General features: G+C 45.3%; 2 protein-coding genes across 2 annotated transcripts in view; one reads left to right on the top strand and one right to left on the bottom strand.

Moving 5' to 3' along the window:
• tecpr2 (tectonin beta-propeller repeat containing 2) overlaps positions 1 to 11,334 on the bottom strand; it is a 152,072-nt gene extending 140,738 nt beyond the window's left edge. Inside the window, exons 1-6 of the mRNA XM_056295835.1 lie at positions 11,289 to 11,334; positions 10,763 to 10,847; positions 10,518 to 10,658; positions 4,127 to 4,255; positions 3,734 to 3,865; positions 2,559 to 2,716 (exon numbers count right to left, since the gene is read on the bottom strand). Coding sequence (XP_056151810.1) covers positions 2,559 to 2,716; positions 3,734 to 3,865; positions 4,127 to 4,255; positions 10,518 to 10,658; positions 10,763 to 10,840 — 638 coding nt within the window. The 5' untranslated portion in view covers positions 10,841 to 10,847; positions 11,289 to 11,334. The remainder of the gene's footprint in view (positions 1 to 2,558; positions 2,717 to 3,733; positions 3,866 to 4,126; positions 4,256 to 10,517; positions 10,659 to 10,762; positions 10,848 to 11,288) is intronic.
• A 1,965-nt stretch (positions 11,335 to 13,299) lies between these two features.
• Positions 13,300 to 24,334, top strand: part of znf839 (zinc finger protein 839) — a 61,703-nt gene continuing 50,668 nt past the window's right edge. The window contains exon 1 of the mRNA XM_056295855.1: positions 13,300 to 14,367. Within this exon, the coding sequence (XP_056151830.1) occupies positions 13,516 to 14,367 (852 nt within the window). The 5' untranslated portion in view covers positions 13,300 to 13,515. The remainder of the gene's footprint in view (positions 14,368 to 24,334) is intronic.

The following is a 24,334-nucleotide window of genomic DNA, read 5'->3' as shown; positions in this document are numbered from 1 at the left end:
CCCGGCCGTCTAGGGGTGGCTAACCATGTGCCATGGAGAGCCATGTGTATGCAGGTTTTCATTTCAGCCGGACTCCACACCAGGTGATTTCACTGATTAGCAACCCTTCAACCAAAGAGGAAGAATGTATCAATGAAATCACCTGGTGTGGAGTCAGTTGGAATGAAAACCTGCATACACATGGCTCTCCATGGCACATGGTTAGCCACCGCTGATGTAAACGAAAAAGTGATTCATCAGACCAGGCCGCCTTCCTCCATTGCTCCAAGGTCCAGTTCTGATGCTCACATGCCCATTGTAGGTGCTTTTGGTGGTGGACAGGAGTCATCATGGGCACTCTGACTGGTCTGCAGCTATGCAGTCCCATACACAGCAAGCTGTGATGCACTGTGTGATCTGACACCTGTCTATCATAGCCAACATGAACTTTTCAGCAATTTGAGCTACAGTAGTTCTTTGGGATTGGACCAGATGGCCCATCCTTCACTCCCCACACGCATCAGTGAGCCTTAGGTACCCATGACCCTGTAGCTGGTTCACCGATTGTCTTCCTTGGACCACTTTTGGTAGGTACTGACCACTGCATACCAGGAACACCCCACACGACCTTCTGTTTTGAGATGCTCTGACCCAGTTGTCTGCCATCACAATTTGACCCCTGTCAAAGTTGCTCAGATCCTTATGCTTGCCCATTTTTCCTGCTTCCAACACATCAACTTCAGGAATGGACTGTTCACTTGCTGCCTAATATATCCCAGGGAGGTCACAAGGTGGCGAGTATTGGGCCAGATGTCCTACTTGCCAAAAGGAATGCGAAGTGGTGCAGTGGCCTCTCGCTTCCTGGTGTAGTGATCGTCGCGGGTCCATCAGGACCTTAGCATACATATGGCGCTCCTACACAAATGTGTCCACAGCAGCACCTTCTCATGGTACCTCCTGTTTTCACAAAGTCTGCTGTGGGGGTGACCGGGTTCCCGGCGGTATAACCGGTGTCAGGGTTCCTAGTGTTTTCTCCCTGTTTTCCTCCTTGTTGTCTGCGCTGCTGGTCCCTCCCCCTTTTGTCTGTCTGGAGGTTGGCCGGGAGCTGGGTGGGGCTGGAGCTAATCACCTGCACACCTGTCTTCTATCAAGCCTCATCAGTCACCTACTCTCCTGGTCCATAAAATCTGGTGCATTCTACCACTCGTCACCAGATCGTCTGCTTACCTTTGTGGTATAGTTGCATTGGCTCTTTGTTTGCGTTTATCTCTGTGCCAGCCGTGTGCTCTTCGTACTCCCTTTCTGTGTTGTGATCATCAGCTCCAGCTTCCATTCCTGCTCCTGCTCTGTCTCCAGCCGTCCTGACCCAAGACCCAGCTCTGCCCTGCTTGACCAGCCTCTCGTCCTACCTGGTGTCTCTCCAACTCCCAGCCTCCATTTTGGATTTCCACACGCCAGTGAGACCATTCAGACCGGCAAGACCAGCGTCCACTATTAAACCTTTTTCTTCACACGATCTGGGAGTTCTTTGTCTGTATCAGTAGGTGCCCAGAGAAGACATTGGTTATTATGACAACCGGGTGGATCGATTGGACTCGTTAGCCTTGGTTGGCAGCCAATCTAGGAGAAGGACAACTCTGATTTCAAACCAGGGTAGATGAAGCTCGTTAGCCTGTCAGGCGGTTCATCTAGGAGAAGACAAACTCTGACTTAAAACCTCCGCTGCCTTGTGGGTATACTCATCTACGGGAAAGGCTTCGGGAAGAAACCCTGAGGAAAAATCTGCATCCATCTCCACTGCCAGTTGTCTCGCTAGTCTTGCCATTGGTAGTAGTAGGTCTCGGGTGAGAATGGGGTTGATGATGCGCAACTCTTCCTCACTTTAATCATTGCACAAGTCATCAGTCATACATCACAGGATGACTAGATGGTCCTCGTCACTGCGACAGATGAATAACAATCTATCCCACCCCTTGACAGGTGCCATTGTAATGAGATAATCAATGTTATTCACTTACCGGTCAGTAGTTTTGGCTGATTGGTGCATAGTCTCAGATCAGCTATGTTTAATTGGTATGTTAATGATTTTAAGTTCTACTTGCCTGCCAAAATGCTGAGTTAGATTAGGCTAGAATAGGTTAGAATCGGTTCTGTGTTAAAGTGGAATTACCCTATAAGCCTTGAGTTCATGGTAACCTGGCTGAAAACCAGTATATTACTTGTTATACTGTCTATATCAGGTGTGGGCAATCTTATCCAAAAAGGGCCAGTGTGGGTGAAAGTTTTTGTTCTAACCAAGCAGATACACACCTGAGCCCACTAATCAACCAGTAGAATCTTTGTTGAGGAACTTGATTAGGAGACACAGGTGTGTAATTGCTTGGTTGGAACAAAAACCTTCACTCACACCAGCCCTTTCTGGATAAGATTGCCCACCCCTGGTCTATATGGTACATATTGTAAATTGTTATGTTGTAGTGTGTGTTATATGTTATATGATGTACATTGTGTGATTATAATACACATTATACAACATATAATTATATGTTGTATCGTTGTATTTGGTGAAATGATCCTACCTCTTCCTGGGCTTGGTGCCCAACTGCTGCAGGGTTTGTTCATGTGTGGAGAAGAGTAGGGATCTCTGCTGGGTTGAGACCAACAGGACTTTCTGGCAGTAATCTAATTGTACAATTCCACAGGGCTCCTCCAGTAGCACCACTGGCTTACAGACTCCCTGCAGGGCACAGGACAGGATTGGACTGAGCTCTGACCATGAGTGAGAATTGAGTTGCATGTATTGCACTACAGAGTAAGGCTGTGATGTTGTTGTGTCACATAATAAATACACAAGACATAAAACTAAGCAGACCAGGCGAATTCAGGTGAAAGCTATGAGCCCTGAATGACCCCTCCTGTTCAAAACTTCATCAGTGTAGATGAACAGAAGGAGTAGGACTTTTTGGATAACTGAGACATAAGGTGTGTATGTGAAGGACAGTGGGCAATAAAAGAGTTTTTCATGCCTTTGTATAAGTTCTGATGGTATGTTTGAGTGTTAAGAATCACAGTACTGAGTTCACATTCAGCTGTGTCCCACGTGCAGCTGAAGTGGTCTGTCACATTGTAGCAGAGTGGGATGCAGCTGCAGCTGTCTCCAGTCAGTCTAATTGGCTTGGGAAAGGTTAAAACAGCGGCCACACCAGTGATGAAACACCAGGGCGAGGAGAGCCGGAGCCACAGCAGCTCTCTCCCAGCAAAACTCTGTAGATGTCTTGGTTTTAACAAAGCTATTTGAACTCTGGTGTTTTTATTCATTGTTTACAATAAACTGGCTGCTGACTCTTTACCTGCCATCGCTCTCCATGTCTGTGTCAGAGAACTTTGTCACACATGTAAAGGACATCCAGCTCTCCGCAGGCCAGCCATCAAAAACAGCTCAAAGAGGTAAAAGGGGGCAGATATGAACTGTACAGATTTCAAAAGGTTTCAGAGTAACTCATCTGACAGTTCATACAGCACTGGTACTAAAAAGAGCCATGCAGGAACCCACAAGCCATTGTACCTTGACATTAACTTGGCGTGGCAAATGTTGACCTCAAACTTAACCTACTTTACACTAGATGGCATTGTTGTGTTGCATTGCTGTGTTTTATTGTGTTATGTTGTGTTGCATTGTACTGTGCCACATTGTGTTGTGTTGGATCAGGCTGTGTTTTGCTCTGCTGGATTGGGCTGTGCTGCATTGTGTTACCTGGTCAAGGTCCAGAGAAGAGAAAACCACCCTGCCTTTATCATCTCCAGAAAACAGTTTCATGCCATTGGCACTCCACACCAGAGCGGTTACTGTGCTCTTATGGAGTCCAACCACATCGAAACGCCTCAGCTACACAAAGGGAAGGGGGGACAGAAAGAGGGGGACAGAGAGTATTATTTCCAGATATGAGGCCAAGAGAATAGAAAGTGCGGCTGCTATCGCCTTGTCACAACCTCAGAAATGCCTGTTAGCTGCTGCCTTTGTGTTTTCTGCTTCATTAAACTATAAACCCTTACACCGAATGTCCTGTAAAATGGCAAGTAGAAGGCACACTTGATGTATGTGCGCTTGTGTATGTGTGCACTTGTGTGTGTGTGTGGACGTAGTAACCTGTTTATTCCTGCCAGGAAGTTGGGACACGAGCTGGAAGAGAGCCACTCTGCCCGATGCTGTTCCTACTGCAACCAGGTCATCAAAACAGCTCAGGAGCTTCACAGCTGTGATGGCCTCACACTTCCCCTATACACACACACACACAGAGTTCCAGACTAAGTGAATAAGGACTGCCTGGTGATCTAGGGCCAGTGCTGAAAACACAGATTGTGGTCTTGATAGTTTGCCGCCAGTGAGTGATGGGCCCTCTGCTCTGGTAGTCACCAGCTCTTCTCTCCGCTGGTCAGTTGTTTAGCCAGTTAAATCACCAGCTCTTCTCCCCGCTGGTCAGTTGTTTAGCCAGTTAAATCACCAGCTCTTCTCTCCGCTGGTCAGTTGTTTAGCCAGTTAAATCACCAGCTCTTCTCTCCGCTGGTCAGTTGTTTAGCCAGTTAAATCACCAGCTCTTCTCTCCGCTGGTCAGTTGTTTAGCCAGTTAGATCATCAGCTCTTCTCTCCGCTGGTCAATTCTTTAGCCAGTTAGATCACCAGCTCTTCTCTCCGCTGGTCAGTTGTTTAGCCAGTTAGATCACCAGCTCTTCTCTCCGCTGGTCAGCTGTTTAGCCAGTTAAATCACCAGCTCTTCTCTCCGCTGGTCAGTTGTTTAGCCAGTTAAATCACCAGCTCTTTTCTCCGCTGGTCAGTTGTTTAGCCAGTTAAATCACCAGCTCTTCTCTCCGCTGGTCAGTTGTTTAGCCAGTTAAATCACCAGCTCTTCTCTCCGCTGGTCAGTTGTTTAGCCAGTTAGATCATCAGCTCTTCTCTCCGCTGGTCAATTCTTTAGCCAGTTAGATCACCAGCTCTTCTCTCCGCTGGTCAGTTGTTTAGCCAGTTAGATCACCAGCTCTTCTCTCCGCTGGTCAGCTGTTTAGCCAGTTAAATCGGGTGCCGCCTCATTGCTCATCTGGGCCCTCTAACTAACGATAATTAATGTAGAGGAGGAAAAACTACATGGCATCTTTCTTTTAAACTCATGACATGACCTCCACAATTGTTTGCACCGTTATTTTGTGATTTCAAAGTAATATACTTCAGTCTGGTTTATTTTCCAACAAACAAAACATCATGGCATCACAACATCACAAACACAAATCAACGCTTGCAAGAAGAGCCAGCAGCATATGTCTAACAAGCCCTCAAGGCTTCTTGTCAGAATCAGAATCAGAACCACATTTACTGGCCATGTAGGTTTGCACATACATGGAATGTGACTCTGGTGTCGTGGCTCTCTCAGTGTACTTAACAGAATAACAACACTACAGCACAACAATCTTTACATATATACACAAGGACTGACTTATACAGGAGAAATAAGAGGGGATAAAGTGCAGTGGTGCAGAGAATATATCAGAAATGCTGAGTGTACCAGTATATGTACAATGTACAGTACAGTATATACAACATGTACAGTACAGTGTGTACAACATGTACAGTACAGTATATGCAACATGTAGTACATACATGTACAGTACAGTATGTACAACATGTAGTATATACAACATGTAGAGCACAGTATATACAACGTAGTATATACAGCATGTGCAGTACAGTATATACAACATGTACAGTACAGTATATACAGCATATATTATATACAACATGTACAGTACAGTATATTACAGTTCATTTGAATGGCAGTCCGCGGAAATAAACTTTTTACATCTGGTTGTTTTGGGGTACAGTGCTCTGTAGCGTCTGCCAGAGGGGAGGAGTTGGAACAGGTTGTGACCAGGGTGTGATGGGTCTGCAGTGATGTTGCCTGCTCGTTTCCTGAGTCTGAAGGTCTATCAGTCCTGAGTGGAGGGCAGGTTGGCACCAATGATCTTCTCTGCAGACCTAACTGTCCGTTGTAGTCTGTCCCTGTCATGTTCGGTGGTCCAACCAAACCAGACAGTGATGGATGTGCAGAGGACAGACTGGATTATTAAAGTCTAGAACTGAATCAATAGTTCCTGAGGCAGGCTGAACGTCCTGACCTGGTGGAGAAAGTACATCCTCTGCTGGACCTTTTTGATGATTGCTGGATGCCCACCTTAGGTCCTGGGAGATTGTGGAACCCAGAAATGGTAAGGTTTTTTTTTAGGTTTTTTTTTTAACCCCCCCCCCCTTTTTCTCCCCACTTGTATCCAGCCATTACCCCACTCTTCCAAACCGTCCCGGTCTCTGCTCCACCCCCTCTGCCGATCCAAGGAGGGCTGCAGATTACCACATGCCTCCTCCATTACGCGTGGAGTCGCCACCCGTTTCTTTCAACCTGACAGTGAGGAGTTTCGCCAGGGGGACGTAGCATGTGGGAGGATCACGCTATTCCCCCCAGTTCCCCCTCCACCCGAACAGGTGCCCCGACCGACCAGGGGAGGCGCTAGTGCAGCGACCAGGACACATACCTACGTCTGGCTTCCCACCCGCAGACATGGTCAATTGTGTCTGCAGGGATGCTCGGCCAAGCTGGAGGTAACACAGAGATTCGAACCGGTGATCCCCGTGTTGGTAGGCAACGGAATAGACCGCCACGCCACCCGGACGCCCAAGTCTGTAAGTTTTCACCAGAGATACCATGCTGTTGAGTATGGCGAAGGGGCAGTGTTGGGGGGCTCCTCTTGAAGTCCACTGTCATCTCTACTGTTTTGAGCGTGTTCAGCTCCAGGTTGTCATGGCCGAACCAGAGGGCCAGCTGATCAACCTCCCATCTTTATGCAGACTCGTCACCATCCTGGAGAGGGCTGTGTCATCTGCAAACTTCGGGAGTTTAACAGACAGGTCACCTGAGGTGCAGTCATTTGTGTAGAGGGAGAAGAGTAGAGGAGAGAGCACACATCCCTGAGGGGCGCCAGTGCTGATTGTCCAGGTGCTGGATGTGATTTTCCCCAGCCTCACCAGCTGCCTCCTGTCTGTCAGGAAGTTGTCAATCCACTGGCACATGGGGCTGGTACAGTGAGCTGGGCGAGTCTGGAATGGAGGATATCTGGGACGATGGTGTTGAACGCTGAGCTGAAGTCCACAAACAGGACCCTTGCGTATGTCCCTGGGGAGTCGAGGTGTTGGAGGATGTAGTGCAATCCCATGTTGACTGCATCATCCATTGACCTGTTTGCTTGGTAGGCAGACTGCAGGGGGTCGAGCAGGGGGCCTGTGATTTTCTTCAGGTGGGCCAACACCAGTCTCTCCAAGGATTTCATGACTATAGATATAAGGGCAATGGGCCTGGAGTCATTTAATCCTGTGATACGGGGTTTCTTGGGGACCAGGATGATAGTGGAGCTCTTAAAGCAGGGGGGGACTTCACACAACTCCAGTGATCTGTTGAAGATCAGAGTGAAAATGGGGGCCAGCTGGTCAGCACATACTTTCAGACAGGAGGGTGACACACCATCTGGGCCAGGTGTCTTCCTGGTCTTCTGTCTCTGGAAGAGCTGACGCATGTCCTGGACACAGATCCTGAGTGCGGGTGGGGGTTCGGTGGGGAGGGGAGAGGGGCTGGCAGGGAGTGCAGTTGGTTGTGTGTTGTGGCTGGAGAGGGTGAGGGCAGTGAAAGTTTGCTTTTCAAACCTGCAGTAAAACCCATTTAGGTTGTCAGCCAGTTGATGGTTTCCTGCAGTGTGGGATGATGGTCTCCTGTAGTTGGTAATATCTTTCAAACCTCTCCAGACTGATGCTGGGTCATTAGCAGAAAATCTGTTTTTCAGCTTTTCAGAGTAGCACCTTTTTACCACTCTGATCTCCTATGTGAGTGTATTTCTGGCTTTGTTGTACCAGATCCTATCTCCACCCCTGTAGGCGTCCTCTTTGGCCTGATGAAGCTGCCTGAGTTTAGCTGAGAACCAGGGCTTATTGTTGTTGAAGGTACAGAAGGTTTTGATGGGCACACATGTCCTCACAAAAGCTGACATAAGATGTCACAGTGTCAGTAAGTTCTTCCAGGTCTGTAGATGCAGCCTCAAAAACACTCCAGTCAGTGCAGCTGAGGCAGGCCTGGAACTCCAGTTTTGACTCATTGGTCCATTTCCTCACAGTTTTGACCACAGGGTTTACAGATTTTAGTTTCTGCCTGTAGGTTGGGATAAGATGAATCAGACAGGGATCACAGAGGCCCAGGGCTGCATGGGGGACAGAGTGATAAGTGCCCTTTAATATTGTGTAGCAATGATCCAGAGTGTTTTTGTCTCTGGTGGGACATTTAACATGCTATCTGTATTTTGGCAGTTCATGGCTGAGGTTTACTCTGTTAAATCCCCAAGAATAATGAGTAGGGAGTCTGGATAATTGCACTCCATGTTTGTAATTTGATCAGTCAGGGGTTTTAATGCCTTTTTTTTTTTTTTTTTTGGTATTTTCCACATTTACTGGATAGTGATAGTAGAGAGACAGGAAAAGCAGGGGAGAAAGAAGGGATGACATGCAGCAAAGGGCCTGGGCCGGATTCGAACTTATGTGGTACTACTCTACCAGGTGATCCACCGGGGCCCCCTTAATGCCTCTTTAACACAGGCCTGGGGTGGGATATAGACATCAACCAGAATAAATGATGAACATTCCCGTGGTGAATATAATGGCTTACAGTCAATGAAAAAGGTCTCTAAGTGAAGGTTGCATGGTTTCTTCAACACTGTGACACCCATACACCAACCTTCATTTATTTATGTTCAGTTTCGCGATCCGCACAAAGGGGTTGGAACCGCAGCGGATGGAGTGTACTGTCCATGATAAACTCACAAAGCCAGGTTTCAGTGAGACACAGAGTGGCAGATCTAGAAAAGTCCGAGTTTTTTCCATTTAGGAGCAGCAGTTTGTCCATCATGTTGGCCAGAGAGTGGACATTCACCAGGTGGATTGACAGGAGGGTGGTTCTAAATCCCCGCTGTTGCAGCGGACTACCCCTTCAGCATCTTCGGGGTAGTCCGCACAGGGCTGTAACGATCAAGACCTCGGCAAGACTTTTTTTAAAATGTTCAATTCAATTTACGTCAGTAAAAAAGTCTGTTTAGTTTGTCCAGTGGACAGTCGGGGGCTTAAAAGTTCTTCCCTGATTTATGTGATCAGTGAGTGGGTGTTGGAACCTAAACAAATAAACAAAAACAGGAAAAAGTACAAGAGAGCACAAAACTGAGGCTAGGTCTGTGGCACCATCTTGATGATATTCCCGTTGTCTGAGTACATGTTAATTTCTCTGACAAGTAGACCAGTTAAGTAGAGCAGTGGCCCTGAGTAAAAAATCTCCAAAATGAAGCTGGTGAGTAAAACCATAACATAACTGATATACAGGATGGCAAAAACAACAAAAATAAAACACAGGTTGTAAAAAACAGAACTTTCCTTTAATCTATGGTCAGCCCGTGAGTTATTTACTTTTGCATTGAACACTCAATCTTGAAATTATTCTGTCAGTTTGCCAGTTATCTCTAGCTGTAGATAATCATCTGACCAATTAGCTTTAAGCATGTAAAGACTTTCAACTTTCAACTTACTTTCAACAAGAGAATGTCTATTCACGTTGAGTAAACCTGAGTACTCAGTTAAAGGGGCAAGTGATTATAGTTGACCATTTTTTGGTTACTCACAATGTTACCAAAAGACTACTGAAAGTAATGGACGCAATTACCTTGGTATTAATTTGTTTTTAAACTGAATCAAAGATGAGTTAAATGATATTCTGTGATGACCAACAAATGATTACAGATTAACTGCAGAGTTTTTGGCTAAGTAGCACTACTTGCAAAGTGGATCCTTGTACCATAACAATAACACGCCACGAGCATGGAAGTGTACAGCAGGAGATACTAGCTGGCTAACTAAGGCTAATGGTAATTTCAGGGCTGTTAGCATGTTTTGGTTTTTTTTTACTCTGAATGAAATCACTTTTTATAGTGCAGACATCTGTCAACAGAAGCATAACAACAATAATAAGCACTATGATCATCATAAGGTAATGTAAACATTGTAGCCTTGTAAATATTAAAATTTAAGATTTTTTGAGGATCTTTGAAGGAAATAACTTTTGTCAACTTTTCATTGAGTTCTAAAAACATACTCAGTCTGTACAAGTGAAATTATGAATGTGAACAAACTCGTGTTTATTTACATAGAAAATTTGATTTAGCAGTCGGCAATGTCAGGTAAATGTTTCCTGTCTGTGCATCCCTACACAACATTCCTTCCAAATTGGCCTAGAGAACACATACTACCGCTTAGTGTTTTAAAACATTGCATTGGACGCCTGTGTCCAACAAGTTCATCTGGAGGAATGTGCAGCTAGACCCCACTAGATGGCTACTTTCTCAATGATCTGGCTACTCCAAGACGTATCGAGAGAAGAAGAGAAGAGAAGAGAGAAGAGAAGAGAAGAGCTAACCTCCAGGTTATACTTGTTCATCTGACCCAGTCTGCGGCAGTAGAGATAGAGCATTCCAATGCTACTGCCCACAGCGATGTAGTCTGTGCTGCTGTCCAGAGCGGTCAAGTAGACCAAAACGGACCGGAACCCCTTCTGGACCTGCACCATTACAGAAACCATAATCACCATCACTATTCATTGTGAAAGGCAATACTCTTCTTCTCATGAGAACGTGATTTTCAGGGAATGTGACAGAGCAGTACCTTAGCTGGGATGGCATTGAGCAGGTAATAAAGCGGGCAGAACTCCCGCAGAACCGACAGAGGTGTCTGGGTCGCCATGACTACGCTGGAAGACAATACATTTCTTTAAACACGAGTAAAAAAAACCCCGAAGAACTAGCTCTGTTTTCAACGTAAGCCCTACTAGCTAGTGCGAAAAATCAACACTGATCCACAGGCAGCATTGTTATTAACGCTATGTGACAAACCAGAGGAAGAACAATCTTTACCCTTAAGACTGACACGAACCTCCGGTTAGTTGCTGAAAATCACGCCTTGCTAAAAGCTCATCAGCAAGGGCAATGACGCCAGTTTATCTCATCCTCACGCAATGCACATATAGCCCAGTGGAGAGGTTGGCGTGCTCATCGAAAAGCTCACTGGGAAGGAGAAGACTGCCCACCAGTAATAACAATCCCACATAGCATGTCATTAGCAAGTGCCAGGGAAGCGTTTCAACAAGCTAACGCGCTAATGAACCAATAAGCCGTATTTTACACACACGTACAGAACAAGTCGTCTATTCGGCGCTGCTATTCCAGATGGAGCGGCGGTTTCCACACATCATCGCACTGCTCTGACATGTTGGCCCGCTTCTTCCTCGCCTCGCCTCCGCCTGACGACAACAACCCGTCGCAGCTCAGCAGCGCCTCTCATCGACTCGTCATGACACGACAAAAGTCGCCGTATTTCCAAATACCTCCCTTTCCATCTCAGCTTACTGTTTATAGTATACTGGTACATACATTTTGAACTTTACCCACAACAACAGTCGACAAAAAGATTGTGTATAACACATGTTAATGTTTTTTGTAATCTTCGATTGTAACGGGATTCAAACGAACGACAGGAACCGGATACACTATTAGGGGATCCTGCTGGGCGTTGGTAAAACCCGAAGCGGAGCGGAGCCATGGCGTACTGTAGCTTATCCTAGCGAATAGGGTGTGTAAACTATTTATCACGCCGTCAGCTTATGTTATGATTTTAATCACCTTTGTTAATCACCTTTGTGTCGTTTGTAACATCATTAGCAATTTCAGTAACCATCATTAGCAATTTCAGTAACCTCAAGCAGGCACCATGTTGTTCCTTTTGACACTGGCCCTGCTGTAGTCTGCTCAGCGGGACCAGCGCCAAACTAATAAGATGCGTGTTAGAGCCCCCCCATGCGGTGCCAAGGCACGCCAAGCGATGTACTCTTCCTCACCTCTACATAGAGAGACGGTGCCAAGGCACTGCAAGCGATGTACTCTTCCTCACCTCTACACAAAGAGACGGTGCTCTGTACATATAAAACACATGCAGTTTAACATACATGGAGCCAGTTATTAGAAATACAGCGCAAAAGTCCTAGCACTTTTCTAGGCGGTAGAGAAGCGCTGCTGAGCACCTGCTCTGAACCTCTACCGTACAATTCATCACACTTAACGGACTACAAAGTCTCACACCTAATGGACTACAAATACTACACCTCCCAGGTCACCACTGTCACATAGACCTCAACCAACGGCGTCACGCTGACAGTGGGTCTGATGCCCTGCATTACCAAGACAATGCTGCCATTAGATTGTCGTCACAAAGCAGAGAAGTAAAAGTGTTTTTATCAGACCTGAATCAGTTAATATAATTTTAATTAAAAAAACAGGCCACATAAATAAAACCTACCAGCTCATGTAAAATTGGAGAAAAAAAGCCAATTATAACTAAAAATGAATCGATACTATACTATAACTGAAACATGCATGTTTTATCAAATTGTAGCCATGTGCTCATCATTGGTATAAATCATTTAATTGTGCATACAAGTCCCCCATATAAATTTAATGGTTATTATTATTATTATTATTATACCATTGTATCATTGTGGACTGCTACACTCTGCCCCATCTCTCCATCATTGGAACTGTACACAACACCCCACCCTGTTTTTGCTTTTCTTCTTTTTGACCACTGTTTTTCCACTAATATTTTGGTACGATGATGTGCATGTAATTTAGATAGAGTACTTTTCATTATTCTTTTATGTTTGTTTTTCCCTTTTAACCTTATTTTCAAACTATGTTGTGTCGTTTGCCCTGCCAGTCTGTGTTTCGTTGTAAATATTCCTTGCTGTAATCGGTGATAACGATACATTATCGATACATTATCCCCTTTTATCCTTATTTTGAAGATAGGTTGTGCCTTTTCTCCTGCCATTTGCACTGTATGGAAGTTCTCAAGTCTGTTTCGGTGTAAAGTACTCCTTGCTGTTATCTATGATAACAATAAATGAAACTGGAATTACTTAACAAAGTCACGTTATTGTTTTGACAAAAGAATAACCTTTGTCTTGGGAACTCCAACTAAACCTACACGTTTGAACAAGGCTTTTTTAAGTCTGTTGTCAATCTTGGCCTCCACGTTTTATCCCAGAAGCCACTCCGGGCTCCGGAAGACCACAGTCATTCCAGTATGTACTGACTCCACTCCAGGAATTACCCAGTGCCGATTCTGTAGAGGGAAAATGCTAGGCTAGTTTAAAACTCATATCTTCAACCGTTACTTTATCGTGATTTTACCGAACTACTTAATATTTTCTCGTACTGCTGTAGTGTACTTTATTGATCATTGCTCACAACGTTTACAGGGACACATTTGGTTCGTTAGATCTGATCAGCGTTCAGGTTATCTTATCCATCGACTTGCTCCTGTATTTTAGCTTTGCTACACTGGTAGCTAGCTGATACACCAAAATGGCGGACAACGAAGATGAGAACAAACTGACAAACACACTAACAGTGGTGGGCGACAGCTCCGGGACCATCACACAGATTGCCTGTGCTTCTGGCTCAGCATCGAAAGATGACATTTCCGCCGTGCAAGGGGACGAATTGATGAACCAGAACCCAACTGGAGAGAAGATCGCCGAAACGTCCGCCACTGAAATAACGGTGACAGATTTCCTTCAGAGTTGTGTGTCCAAACCAGAGTGCCAAGTGGTTTCCCAGATGGTGGCCGGTGAGCAGGTTGAACAGAATATTTTCATTGGCACTTCAGCTGGCACGGAGTACACCACCATTAGTGCTGACGTAGTGAACGCTCTGTCACCCAACACCACCATCATTTACCTTCAGCCGGACGGCAGTTTGGTAGAGGGTTCAGGTCTGACGACAGAGGAGCACCAGGCTCTGGTTGAGCAGTTGACAAAACAACAGATCGTCCAAGTCTCTGAAACCGAGGCCGCTCGTCTGTTCGAGCAAAACCAGGTCGTCAAATCCATCCCGGCCACCACGACCCAGTTTGTCCCCAATGCAGCGCTGGCCCCAAACGAACTGCAGCAAGTTATAGATCAGGTCACTAAATCCCAGCAACAGCAGCAAGCATGCACCATGCAAGTCCCCCCGCAGAGCCAAGCAGCGCTTAAAGCAGCGGAGCCCCAGGTGTTGACCACAGTGGATGAAAGCAGTTTATACACGCTGAACAGCAGCCACGCCGAAGTGACAGCGAGTCCCAAGGCTCAGAATAATGCATCACAACAGCTGAAGAACGTGGCCAAGCAGGTGGCCCTGCAGTCCAGCGGCACTGTCCGGGTGCTCCCTAAGAAGGTAATATAAAGAGGTGCTCCCTCTGAACATCACATAGAGGGTGCTCCCAATGACAGTTAGGTAGATATTCCTTAAGAAGGTGAGCTAGAAGTCACAGAAAGTTGAATCAGTTAATCTGGACACAGCGTGAGATAGAAAGTTTGTGGATCTCTGCTCTCATGACGTTTTTTTTTAGAAGTTATTGAAAGAAGTGAATTGTGAGTAAACTGTCTGACACTGTTTCATCCTGTATGTTAGTACGATCTCAATCCATACATCCTCTTTCTCTGTCTCCGATGTGACACCCGTTACCATTGAAACATGCATTTTGCCAAATACTAGCAGGGATAAGCAAGTCTTGGCACATCGAAGTAGCCTAGTTAGAGGTAGATTGCTGTATGGGAACTACAGTATACCTTACAAGAGTGGTGAATAAGGATAAACTGGCAAGCACTGTTATCTACATTCTGACAGGTCTCCATAGTCAGTCATACTGAGATCAATATATGATGCATGCTGCTTCCCACTGAGTACAATTGTACAAAAGCTGGGCAGTATAGACACTGACTACCACTTGACTACACGCCTACAGGGAGGGAAAGTATAGAGTCGCCTCTGGGATGGGTACCAAAAACCCGGTATTAAATGGGCACCGGTGCTAAATTATTAAATACTGTAGTACTGATAGTCTCCAACGTTAACGGTTCTGCTATCAGTAGGGGGGAAATTAGAAAATAAATGTCCTATGTATTTAGGCTATGTAAACATCTTGCACCTTTTATGTCACCAACTCTGTTTCTGATGTGCAGTAAGATGAAGACGTTTGTCTAGGATGCGTCTTTGCTGTTCTCCATCCAGAAGAGACATCTCTCTCTCAGAGCCTGTCCTATGTGTGAGCTGAGGGCCGGGGCCAGCTCCCTCTGCCTCTCTCTCTCTCTCTCTCTCTCTCTCTCTCTCTCTCTCTCTCTCTCTCTCTCTCTCTCTCTCTCTCTCTCTCTCTCTCTCTCTCTCTCTCTCTCTCTCTGTCTCTCTCTCGGTCTGTCTGTCTCTCTTTCTCCCTTTCTCTCTCTCTCTGTCTGTCTCTCTTTCTCTCTGTGTCTCTGTCTCTCTTTCTGCCTCTCTCTGTCTGTCTGCCTCTCTCTCTGTCTCTCTTTCTCTCGGTCTGTCTCTCTCTCTCTCTGTCTGTCTGCCTCTCTCTCTCTCTCGGTCTGTCTCTCTCTCTTTCTCTCTCTCTCTCTCTCGGTCTGTCTGTCTCTTTCTCCCTTTCTCTCTCTCTGTCTGTCTCTCTGCCTCTCTTTCTCTCTGTGTCTCTGTCTCTCTTTCTCTCTGCCTCTCTCTGTCTGTCTGCCTTTCTCTGTCTCTCTTTCTCCCTCTCTCTCTGTCTGCCTCGCAATTCAATTCAGTTGGCTTTATTGGCATGACAAATTGTTCATGTGTGTGTCCAAAGCTTTTGACACATTAAAATGTGTGTACATTGAAAAACAAAGTAGAAATAACAATAAGTGGTAGTAATTAACTTTAAAGATTGCACAGTAAATGAACATTAACACTAACAGATGTATTTGTGGTGTGTGTGTGTGTGTGTGTGTGTGTGTGTGTATATATATACATACATACACACACACATATATATACATATACTTTATTTATTTTAATTTTTAATTTTTATTATAAATGTAACTAATGCTAATGTTAGATTATTTACACACACACACACACACACACACACACACACACACACACACACACACACACACACACAGAGTATAACATCAGTACAGTAATAGATTTATGTGTGTCTCTGTGTGTGTATGTGTGTGTTTGTGTGTGTGTGTGTGTAAATAAATAGGTGTGTGGTGGTGTTGTGGTTGTGTTCCATCACTCACTGTCCCTCAGACTGCGGCAGGCAGAAAGGAACTGTGTCACAAGTGTAGAGCACTCTGCTCTTTCCCCCAAGAGTAGTTTGAGTGTTTCTTCATCAGGAAGGTGGTTGAAAATTGAGCAGAAGCGGTTGAATTTAGGGAAGTAGATTTTTCTGATGTGTTTCTATTTTTCACATGTGGTTGTGAGGTGCAGCTCTGTCTCCATCTCCCTAAGAGAGCAGTGTTGACACAACTGTTCATCAACAGGTAGCCACCATTTTTTGGTGGCGACCGGTTTCAATGGCCAGGCTGTGCTCACTGAGTCTGTACTTTGTCAAGGTGGTTCTCAGTTTTGTGTCAGTTACCCTGGTCAGATAATTCTGCCAGTGTGTCCTGTCTATTTAGGACCAGATAGCACTGCATGTTGCTTTGTGTTTGTGTTTGAGTGTTCCAATAGGTGATGTCATTTAATGTGTTTTAATTTGGTTGACTCCAAGTGATTTTGTATCAGTGTGCTGGTCTGGAGGCTGTGGATTGTCAATATTGTTGAGTGAACTAAGTCTTGAGGCTGTGGGTTGTCAGTATTGTTGAGTGAACTAAGTCTTGAGGCTGTGGGTTGTCAGTATTGTTGAGTGAACTAAGTCTTGAGGCTGTGGGTTGTCAGTATTGTTGAGTGAACTAAGTCTTGAGGCTGTGGGTTGTCAGTATTGTTGAGTGAACTAGGTCTTGAGGCTGTGGGTTGTCAGTATTGTTGAGTGAACTAAGTCTTGAGGCTGTGGGTTGTCAGTATTGTTGAGTGAACTAAGTCTTGAGGCTGTGGATTGTCAGTATTGTGGAGTGAACTAAGTCTTGAGGCTGTGGCTTGTCAGTATTGTTGAGTGAACTGAGTCTTGAGGCTGTGGGTTGTCAGTATTGCTGAGTGAACTAAGTCTTGAGGCTGTGGGTTGTCAGTATTGTTGAGTGAACTAAGTCTTGAGGCTGTGGATTGTCAGTATTGTGGAGTGAACTAAGTCTTGAGGCTGTGGCTTGTCAGTATTGTTGAGTGAACTGAGTCTTGAGGCTGTGGGTTGTCAGTATTGCTGAGTGAACTAAGTCTTGAGGCTGTGGGTTGTCAGTATTGTTGAGTGAACTAAGTCTTGAGGCTGTGGCTTGTCAGTATTGTTGAGTGAACTAAGTCTTGAGGCTGTGGCTTGTCAGTATTGTTGAGTGAACTAAGTCTTGAGGCTGTTGGTTGTCAGTATTGTTGAGTGAACTAAGTCTTGAGGCTGTGGCTTGTCAGTATTGTTGAGTGAACTAAGCGTCAGGACCAGCTGGCAGAGGGGACTCTTTTCTTTGCTCAACTCTTGGCATGTCAGGGCTTTGTAATGGTATGAGTGGGGGTCACTGTTTTTACATGTGATGCCCTCTTCTGAGTTGTGATTAACAATGGATGTTGACCTCATTCTGCCCTGCATGCATTGTTTGTTGTTTTTCTTTGTACATGCAAAATGTTCTTGCAAAACTCTGCATGCAGGGTTTCAGTTGGGTGTTTGTCCCATTTTGTAAAGTTTTGATTTGCAAGTGGACCACACACTTCACTGCCATAAAGGGCAGTTGGTTCAATTACTGATTCAAACAGTTTAAGCCAAATTCTAATTGGGATTTCAGCATAAAGCTGTCGTTTTATGGCATAAAAACTCCTGCGTGCTTTCTCTTTCAGTTCATTCACTGCAGGATTAAAATGACCCGTGGAGCTTATTTTCCGGCCTAAATAATTGTATTGTGAGGATTTCATTTATTTAATTTACCTTTATTTAACCAGGTTAGTCCCATTGAGATTAAAATCTATTTTACAAGAGAGACCTGGCCAAGAATGGCAGCAGTGCATCAGTTTCAGCACACACTCACATGAAGACAACAGAATAGCTCAAAGTGCAAAATAGCATAAAAATGAATGGAAAAGATACAAACCTGTTATCAATTGAAACATTTACAATTTACTATAGACTCAGATTCCAATGTCTTAACCATACCTTTAAATTCTGACAGAGTAACCAAGTCCTGGAGTTTAAGTCTATTCTACAGGCTATTCCAGGCAGATGGTGCAGAAAACATAAAGGCCTTCTTGCCAAGCTCAGTCCGAACTTTAGGAACAGTCATTTGCAAGGTGTCCTGTGACTGTAACCCATAAGTGCCATGTTTTATGGACAGAAAGATAGATAAATAACAGGGGAGGGCACCCAGAATGGCCTTATAGATAAAAACATACAAGTGACTAAGTCGCCGTATTGATAGAGCAGGCCAATTGACTTTGGAGTAAAGGACACCGTGATGAGTGAGGGCTCTACAGTTTGTAACAAACCATAATGCTCCATGATACACAATGTCTAACATATGGACACAATGGGCTGATGCGTTCATCAGTCCATTGGATGATCCTATTGGATTGTTTCCTAGAGTGAGATTTGATGTAGTTCCCTGAGATTTGGATCTTTTTTGGAAGATCATGGTTCTGGTCTTATCCATGTTTACTGCCAGGGCCCAGGTCTGGGAGCTGTTCTAGCAGATTCAAGTTCTGCTGTAGCCCATGGAGAGTGGGTGACACCAGGACCTGGTCATCTGTGTAGAGCAGGAGTTTGATTTTCTGTGTCATAAAGGGTAAGACCAGGTGCTGCAGATTGCTCCAACTTAATGGCCAGTTCATTAACATATATGTTAAATAGAGTTGGGCTTAAGTTGCAACCTTGGTTTACCCCGCATCTCTGGGTGAATGAATGTGTTCTTTTGTTGCCAGTTTTGACGCTGCATTTATTGTCTGTATACATTGATTTGATTATGTTGTATGTTTTACCCCCTACACCACTTTCAATGACTTTATAAAAAAGACCTTCATGCCAAATTGAATCAAAAGCCTTTTTGAAATCTATAAAGCAGGCATATGTGTTTTCATTTTTTTGGTTAACATGTATGTCAGTTAGGGTGTGTAGGGTGTAAATGTGGTCTGACGTTCTGCAGTTTGGAAAGAATCCAATTTGAATTTTACTCAAGACATGGTGTTGAGTAAGGAAGTCTGTAAGTCGTGCATTAATAGTGCTACAAAGAACCTTCCCCAGTTTACTGTTCACACAAATGCCTCGCTAGTTGTTGGGGTCGAATTTATCACCTTTTTTTTATAAATGGGGGTAATGAGTCCATGATTCCAGATATCAGGGAAGAAACCTACCCTCAGAACCAAATTAAACAATCTGAGGAGAGCCAAGTGGGCTTTTTCACTGCAGTGTTTCAGCATGTCATGTAGGACAGCACCAGGCCCGCTGGATTTATTTGGTTTGAGAGTGTGAAGTCTTTCCTTCAGCTCCTGCTCAGTAATGCCAGAGTCCAGTGGGTTTTGATTATCTTTTATAGCCAATTCAAGTGCATGTCATTTTTCTTGGATATAATTTTGGTCAGAATTTGAACTTAATGGTATTGTTTTGTACAATGTTTTAAAATGGTTAATCCATATGTCTGCACTTTGCATGGCCAATTCTTCTGGTTTGCCTTTACTGAGTTTTTTCCAGTTTTCCCAGAAATTGTTTGTGTTTATGGGCTCTTCAATTAATGTCAGTTTTTTGCGGGTATATTGTGCCTTTTTGGTTCTGAGTATACGTTAGAATTGCATAACTTTCTCAGTTCTTTTCTAATAATTTTACTGTCCAAATCAAACCAGTTATCCTCTTGGTGTTGTGGTTTGTTTTTTGATTGTCTGAGTTGGGGTATTTTTGCAGTTTTTCCAAATATGTAATGAATATATTTCACTGCTAGATTGACACCTTCCTTACTGTGAATGTATGTGGTCACGTCCAGAAAGGTGTTTGGATGTTTTGACTGCTGGTTGCTTTCTGGAACTCTTCTGTGCTGTTTTGGGCCCATCTGTATGATGTAGGAAGGTTGAACAGCTTGCTGGGCTGTGTGTGTGTGGTGAGGTTAGTGTCTGTTTTTTTGAAGAATAGGTTAGTTTGGCTGTGATCAGACAGAGGGGTTAGTGCTTTAACAGTGAATGCTCTGAAAGAGGAAGAGTAGGTCTGTGACCATGTAGTCAACAGTACTACTGCCAAGAGGAGAGCAGTAGATGTCTCTTCCCTGAGAGTCCCCTTGTAACCTCCTACCACTGACAATCTACAGACCCAGGCTTGGAAAGAGCTGCAAGAGGTCCTTCCCATTCCTGTTTACCTGTGGGTCAGAGCTGCTTCTAGGGAGATTAGTGACATTTTTAATGTAATTGTGACCCATTATGTGACTATTACCTTTGTCAGTGTTGAAATCGGGTAGGGAGCCTATTTGAGCATTCATAGCTCCACATGTCAGCATGTTCCCCTGAGCCTGGAACCTGCAGATCTCATCATGGAGGTTAGAGAAGATATCCTCATCAAAGTATGGGTAATCACTTGGATGAATGTAGATTGCACAGAGGAATGTGTCTTTTTTGTGTGTTTTTTTTCTCTTTCTTGATTTTGAGCCAGGTGTGTGATTTCTGCCTTTTAACTTTTGTTATAAAATTTGTAAGCTCTGCCTTATGCCAAATTTTGGTTCCTCCTGAATCTCGTCCGTGTTTAATTGAGGGGTGTTTGGTGGATGATATTAGGATTTCTTTGCAGTCTGGGGGACAGTGAGTGATGGAGTCTGGTTTACCCCAAGTCTCCTGAAGGATAATGATGTCTATATCTTTTGTGTTAGTTTTGAACTCCAGGGTCTTACTTTTACATCCAAATATGGGTGATTTAATTCCCTGGATATGCCATAGTGCAATAGATAGTGCATTCATGAGTGTAAAATCAATTTAAGAGCAAAAACCAAAACCAAATTAACCATTTTAAAACTGAGATAAACAGTGTAAAAGACAGGTGTTTGACAGGAACTAGGATATTTCAGCTTATAGTTCAGCATTTATAGCAGACTGTGTGCACTCACTATGCTTAGCCCATCAACCTGGTGCATATGAGGCTGAGCAACTGTTTGATCTCTTCCGTGTCCGTGTTGCTAGCTCTGGCTGTTCCCTTCAGTGCTGCGTCGTAGTAGTGCTGGGCCGGGCTGCTGGTTTTGATTCTGCTGTTGGGGGGCTGGGCCGGGCTGGAGGGGTCTCAGCGGGGGGTACACATGTCCTCCTGGTGGTGCTCTGGATCTGGGGGGGCTATGCTGCTGGAGGGCCGGGCCGGGCCGGAGGGATCTCGGCAGGGGATTCACATGTCCTATTGGCGGTGCTCTGGGTCTGGGGGAGCTGTGCTGCTGGAGATGTGGTGGTCGCTGCATGGTGGGGTCTCTTGGGGGGGGAGACGTAAAGGCCATCTGGGTGAAGGCTGGAGCATCGTCTGCTAATCCGAGGGGGGCTGTCTGGGCAGCGTCCAAAGGTAATGTCCTTCAGCTTCCTCGCCAGTATGCCCACTGAGCCTTTCTGGAGGTGCACATGGTCATGGAGGTTGTCCAGGTGGAGTGTTGGGTGGTGTGCGATGTGGACATTGGGCATAAGAACACATTCTTGGGAAATGGCAGCATTGGTCCATTGGATTGTTTGAGGGTGGAAATCAGTCCTGGGCAGGATGGTGGAAATGATGATTTTTGAGGAGGGGAAAGTCTGGGTGGCTTGCTCTGCTACTCTCCTCACGGACTCTGCCACTTTCTCCTGCTGTTCCCTTAGGTCATTAGTGCCTGTGTGCACTATTATGTGACTTGGTTCACCCAGGCTTTTTTTGTTGAGTAGTGCAAATGCCAATTCCGTTTTTGGGCACCAAAGTTTCACAACATTATGGTTTGGGAAGAGCTGTTGTTCATTTAAAAATTTCCCATTTGAGTCCATAAGTATTATGATTTCTGCATCTCTGTAGTTGTTTGTTTTGTTAGTAGATTTTGCAGCTGGTGTTGGTGTGCCCTCTTTATCAGGTGGTGCTTGAGTGGCAGAGGGGCCTGGGGTAGTGTCTCTCTGTGCACTGGACTGGGGGGTGGGTACCTGCTGGTTCTGTGCTGCTGTTGTCTCAGTTGGGGTGGCAGTGGGTACCTGCTGGGTTTGTGTTGCTCTGGTCTCAGTCGGGGACCGGGGGTGTGTTTGTCAGGAGGCTAGGTCTGGTGTTTGCGGGTGTTTCGGAGGCTCTGTAGCTGCTCCCTCAGGTTCTCCATGGTCCGGTCCATGAGCTCCAGCTCCTCCCTCACTGCTCCTAGCTTCTTCTTCAGAGCCTCTCTGTCCTGCTGCAGCTCCTGCACTTCTCCTCTCAGCTCCAGCATGTAGGTCTTCACTTGGCTGAGCTCGTTCCACAGGTTTTGTGAGGGTTCACTGTGTGGTTGGTAGGCCAGCACCGTCCCCTTCAGCGCCACCATCTCTACCTCCTCTAGGGAGAGCGTCTCTCTCATCAGGGACACTGTGCTCTCCAGCTGTTTGTGGGACCCAGTACAGTCCTCTGCGGGTTGACTCTTCTCTCCCTCTTCTGCCTCCACAACCTTGGCTTCACTTGTTTTTGTTTTAGGTGTTGTTGTTTTAGTGTTCTGTTTTGGCTTCTCAGTCTCTGCCAGTGCTTTTGTTACACCAAAGTCCCTCTGGACAGAGCTGAGGCTCGCCTCACTGCCTTGGAACATCACGGTGCCATTGTGGTACACATTTACAGTAAGGAGTGTGCTGTCATGGTCTTCCTCTTCATATATGGTTATCTGTCTCCCATTACAGATACCACTCTTTTTATAATGCTTGTAGTGCTTGCAGATGGCACAGTGCCAGACCTCTGTATATTCTGTATATAGGAGCAGGTTTGTTGAGATGCACCTGTCTCCTATCTGAGAGAAATCTGCTGGCAGGGTCCCTGGGTTGTTTCTCAGCGTTTTGTGTTTGAACTGTTTTCTAGCTGAAACACTCGATCTTGTCAGGATATTGTACTGTGGGCCATTTCGACGATAGTTTCCACCTGTCACTTTCTCTCTTTTTTTTAAAAATGTATTTCTGATTTTCCCTTTTTCTCCTGGTCGACTAGTTGGTCAGTATTCAATTCAATTCAATCCAATTCAATTTAATTTTATTGTCATTAAAAACAATGTGCAAGCACATGTTAAAAATGAAATGAGGGCTGTGGCTTCACCAAACAGTGCAAGACAGACACACACAAACACAGCAAACACAGTATAAGATATACACACATGAAGACCAAAAGCTAAAAATGAGTTAAAAAAAAAGAGCTGGAGTACAAAATATTTAAAAATATTTACAAACATTCAGTGGGTAGCCAGGTTCAGGTGGGCAACAGCTTGTGGAAAGAAGCTGTTTTTGAGCCTGGTAGTGCGGGCTCTGAGGCTCCTGTAGCGCCTCCCAGAGCGCAGGGGGGAGAACAGTCCATGGTTGGGGTGGGTGGGATCTCTGCTGATGCTCAGACCCCTTCGAAGGCAGCGTTTGTGATAAATGTCTTTTATGGCTGGGAGCTGGGTACCGGTGATATGCTGGGCCGCCTTGACGATCCGCTGCAGAGCTTTCTGTTCTACTGAGGTGCAGTTGCCGTACCACACTGAGATGCAGATGGTCAGGATGCTGTCTATGGTGCAGTGGTAGAAGTTGGTGAGAATTTTGGGGGGTAGACGGGCGCTCCTCAGCCTCCTCAGGAAATGCAGGCATTGTTGGGTCTTTTTCACAAGGGCCTGGGTGTTTAATGTCCACGAAAGGTCCTCGCTGATGTGGACTCCAAGGAATTTAAAGCTGGAAACACGCTCCACTTCCACCCCATTGATGTGTATGGGGGAGTGGCTGCAGCTTCTAGACCTCTGAAGTCCACAATCAGCTCCTTTGTCTTCTGCACATTAAGGACAAGATTGTTGGTAGTACACCATGATGTGAGGTGCTCAATCTCGTCTCTGTAGGCCATCTCGTCATTGTTGGTGATACGGCCAATGACTGTGGTGTCATCTGCAAACTTAACTATAAAATTTGAGGAGTGAGTTGGCAGGCAGTCGTGGGTGAAGAGGGAGAAAAGGAGGGGGCTCAGAACACAGCCTTGAGGGGCACCTGTGCTGAGGGTCAGGGTGGAGGAGGAGTGGTCACCTAACCTAACAGACTGAGATCTGTTGGTCAGGAAGTCCAGGATCCAGTTACAGAGGGAGGGGTTGAGGCCGAGGGAGTGGAGTTTGGTGGTTAGTTTGGT

The sequence above is a fragment of the Lampris incognitus genome, chromosome 16 (assembly GCF_029633865.1).
Source record: "Lampris incognitus isolate fLamInc1 chromosome 16, fLamInc1.hap2, whole genome shotgun sequence".
NCBI classification, from domain to species: Eukaryota; Metazoa; Chordata; class Actinopteri; order Lampriformes; family Lampridae; genus Lampris; species Lampris incognitus.
Note: the sequence above shows the minus strand (reverse complement) of the source record. Positions and strands in the feature narration are given on the sequence as shown.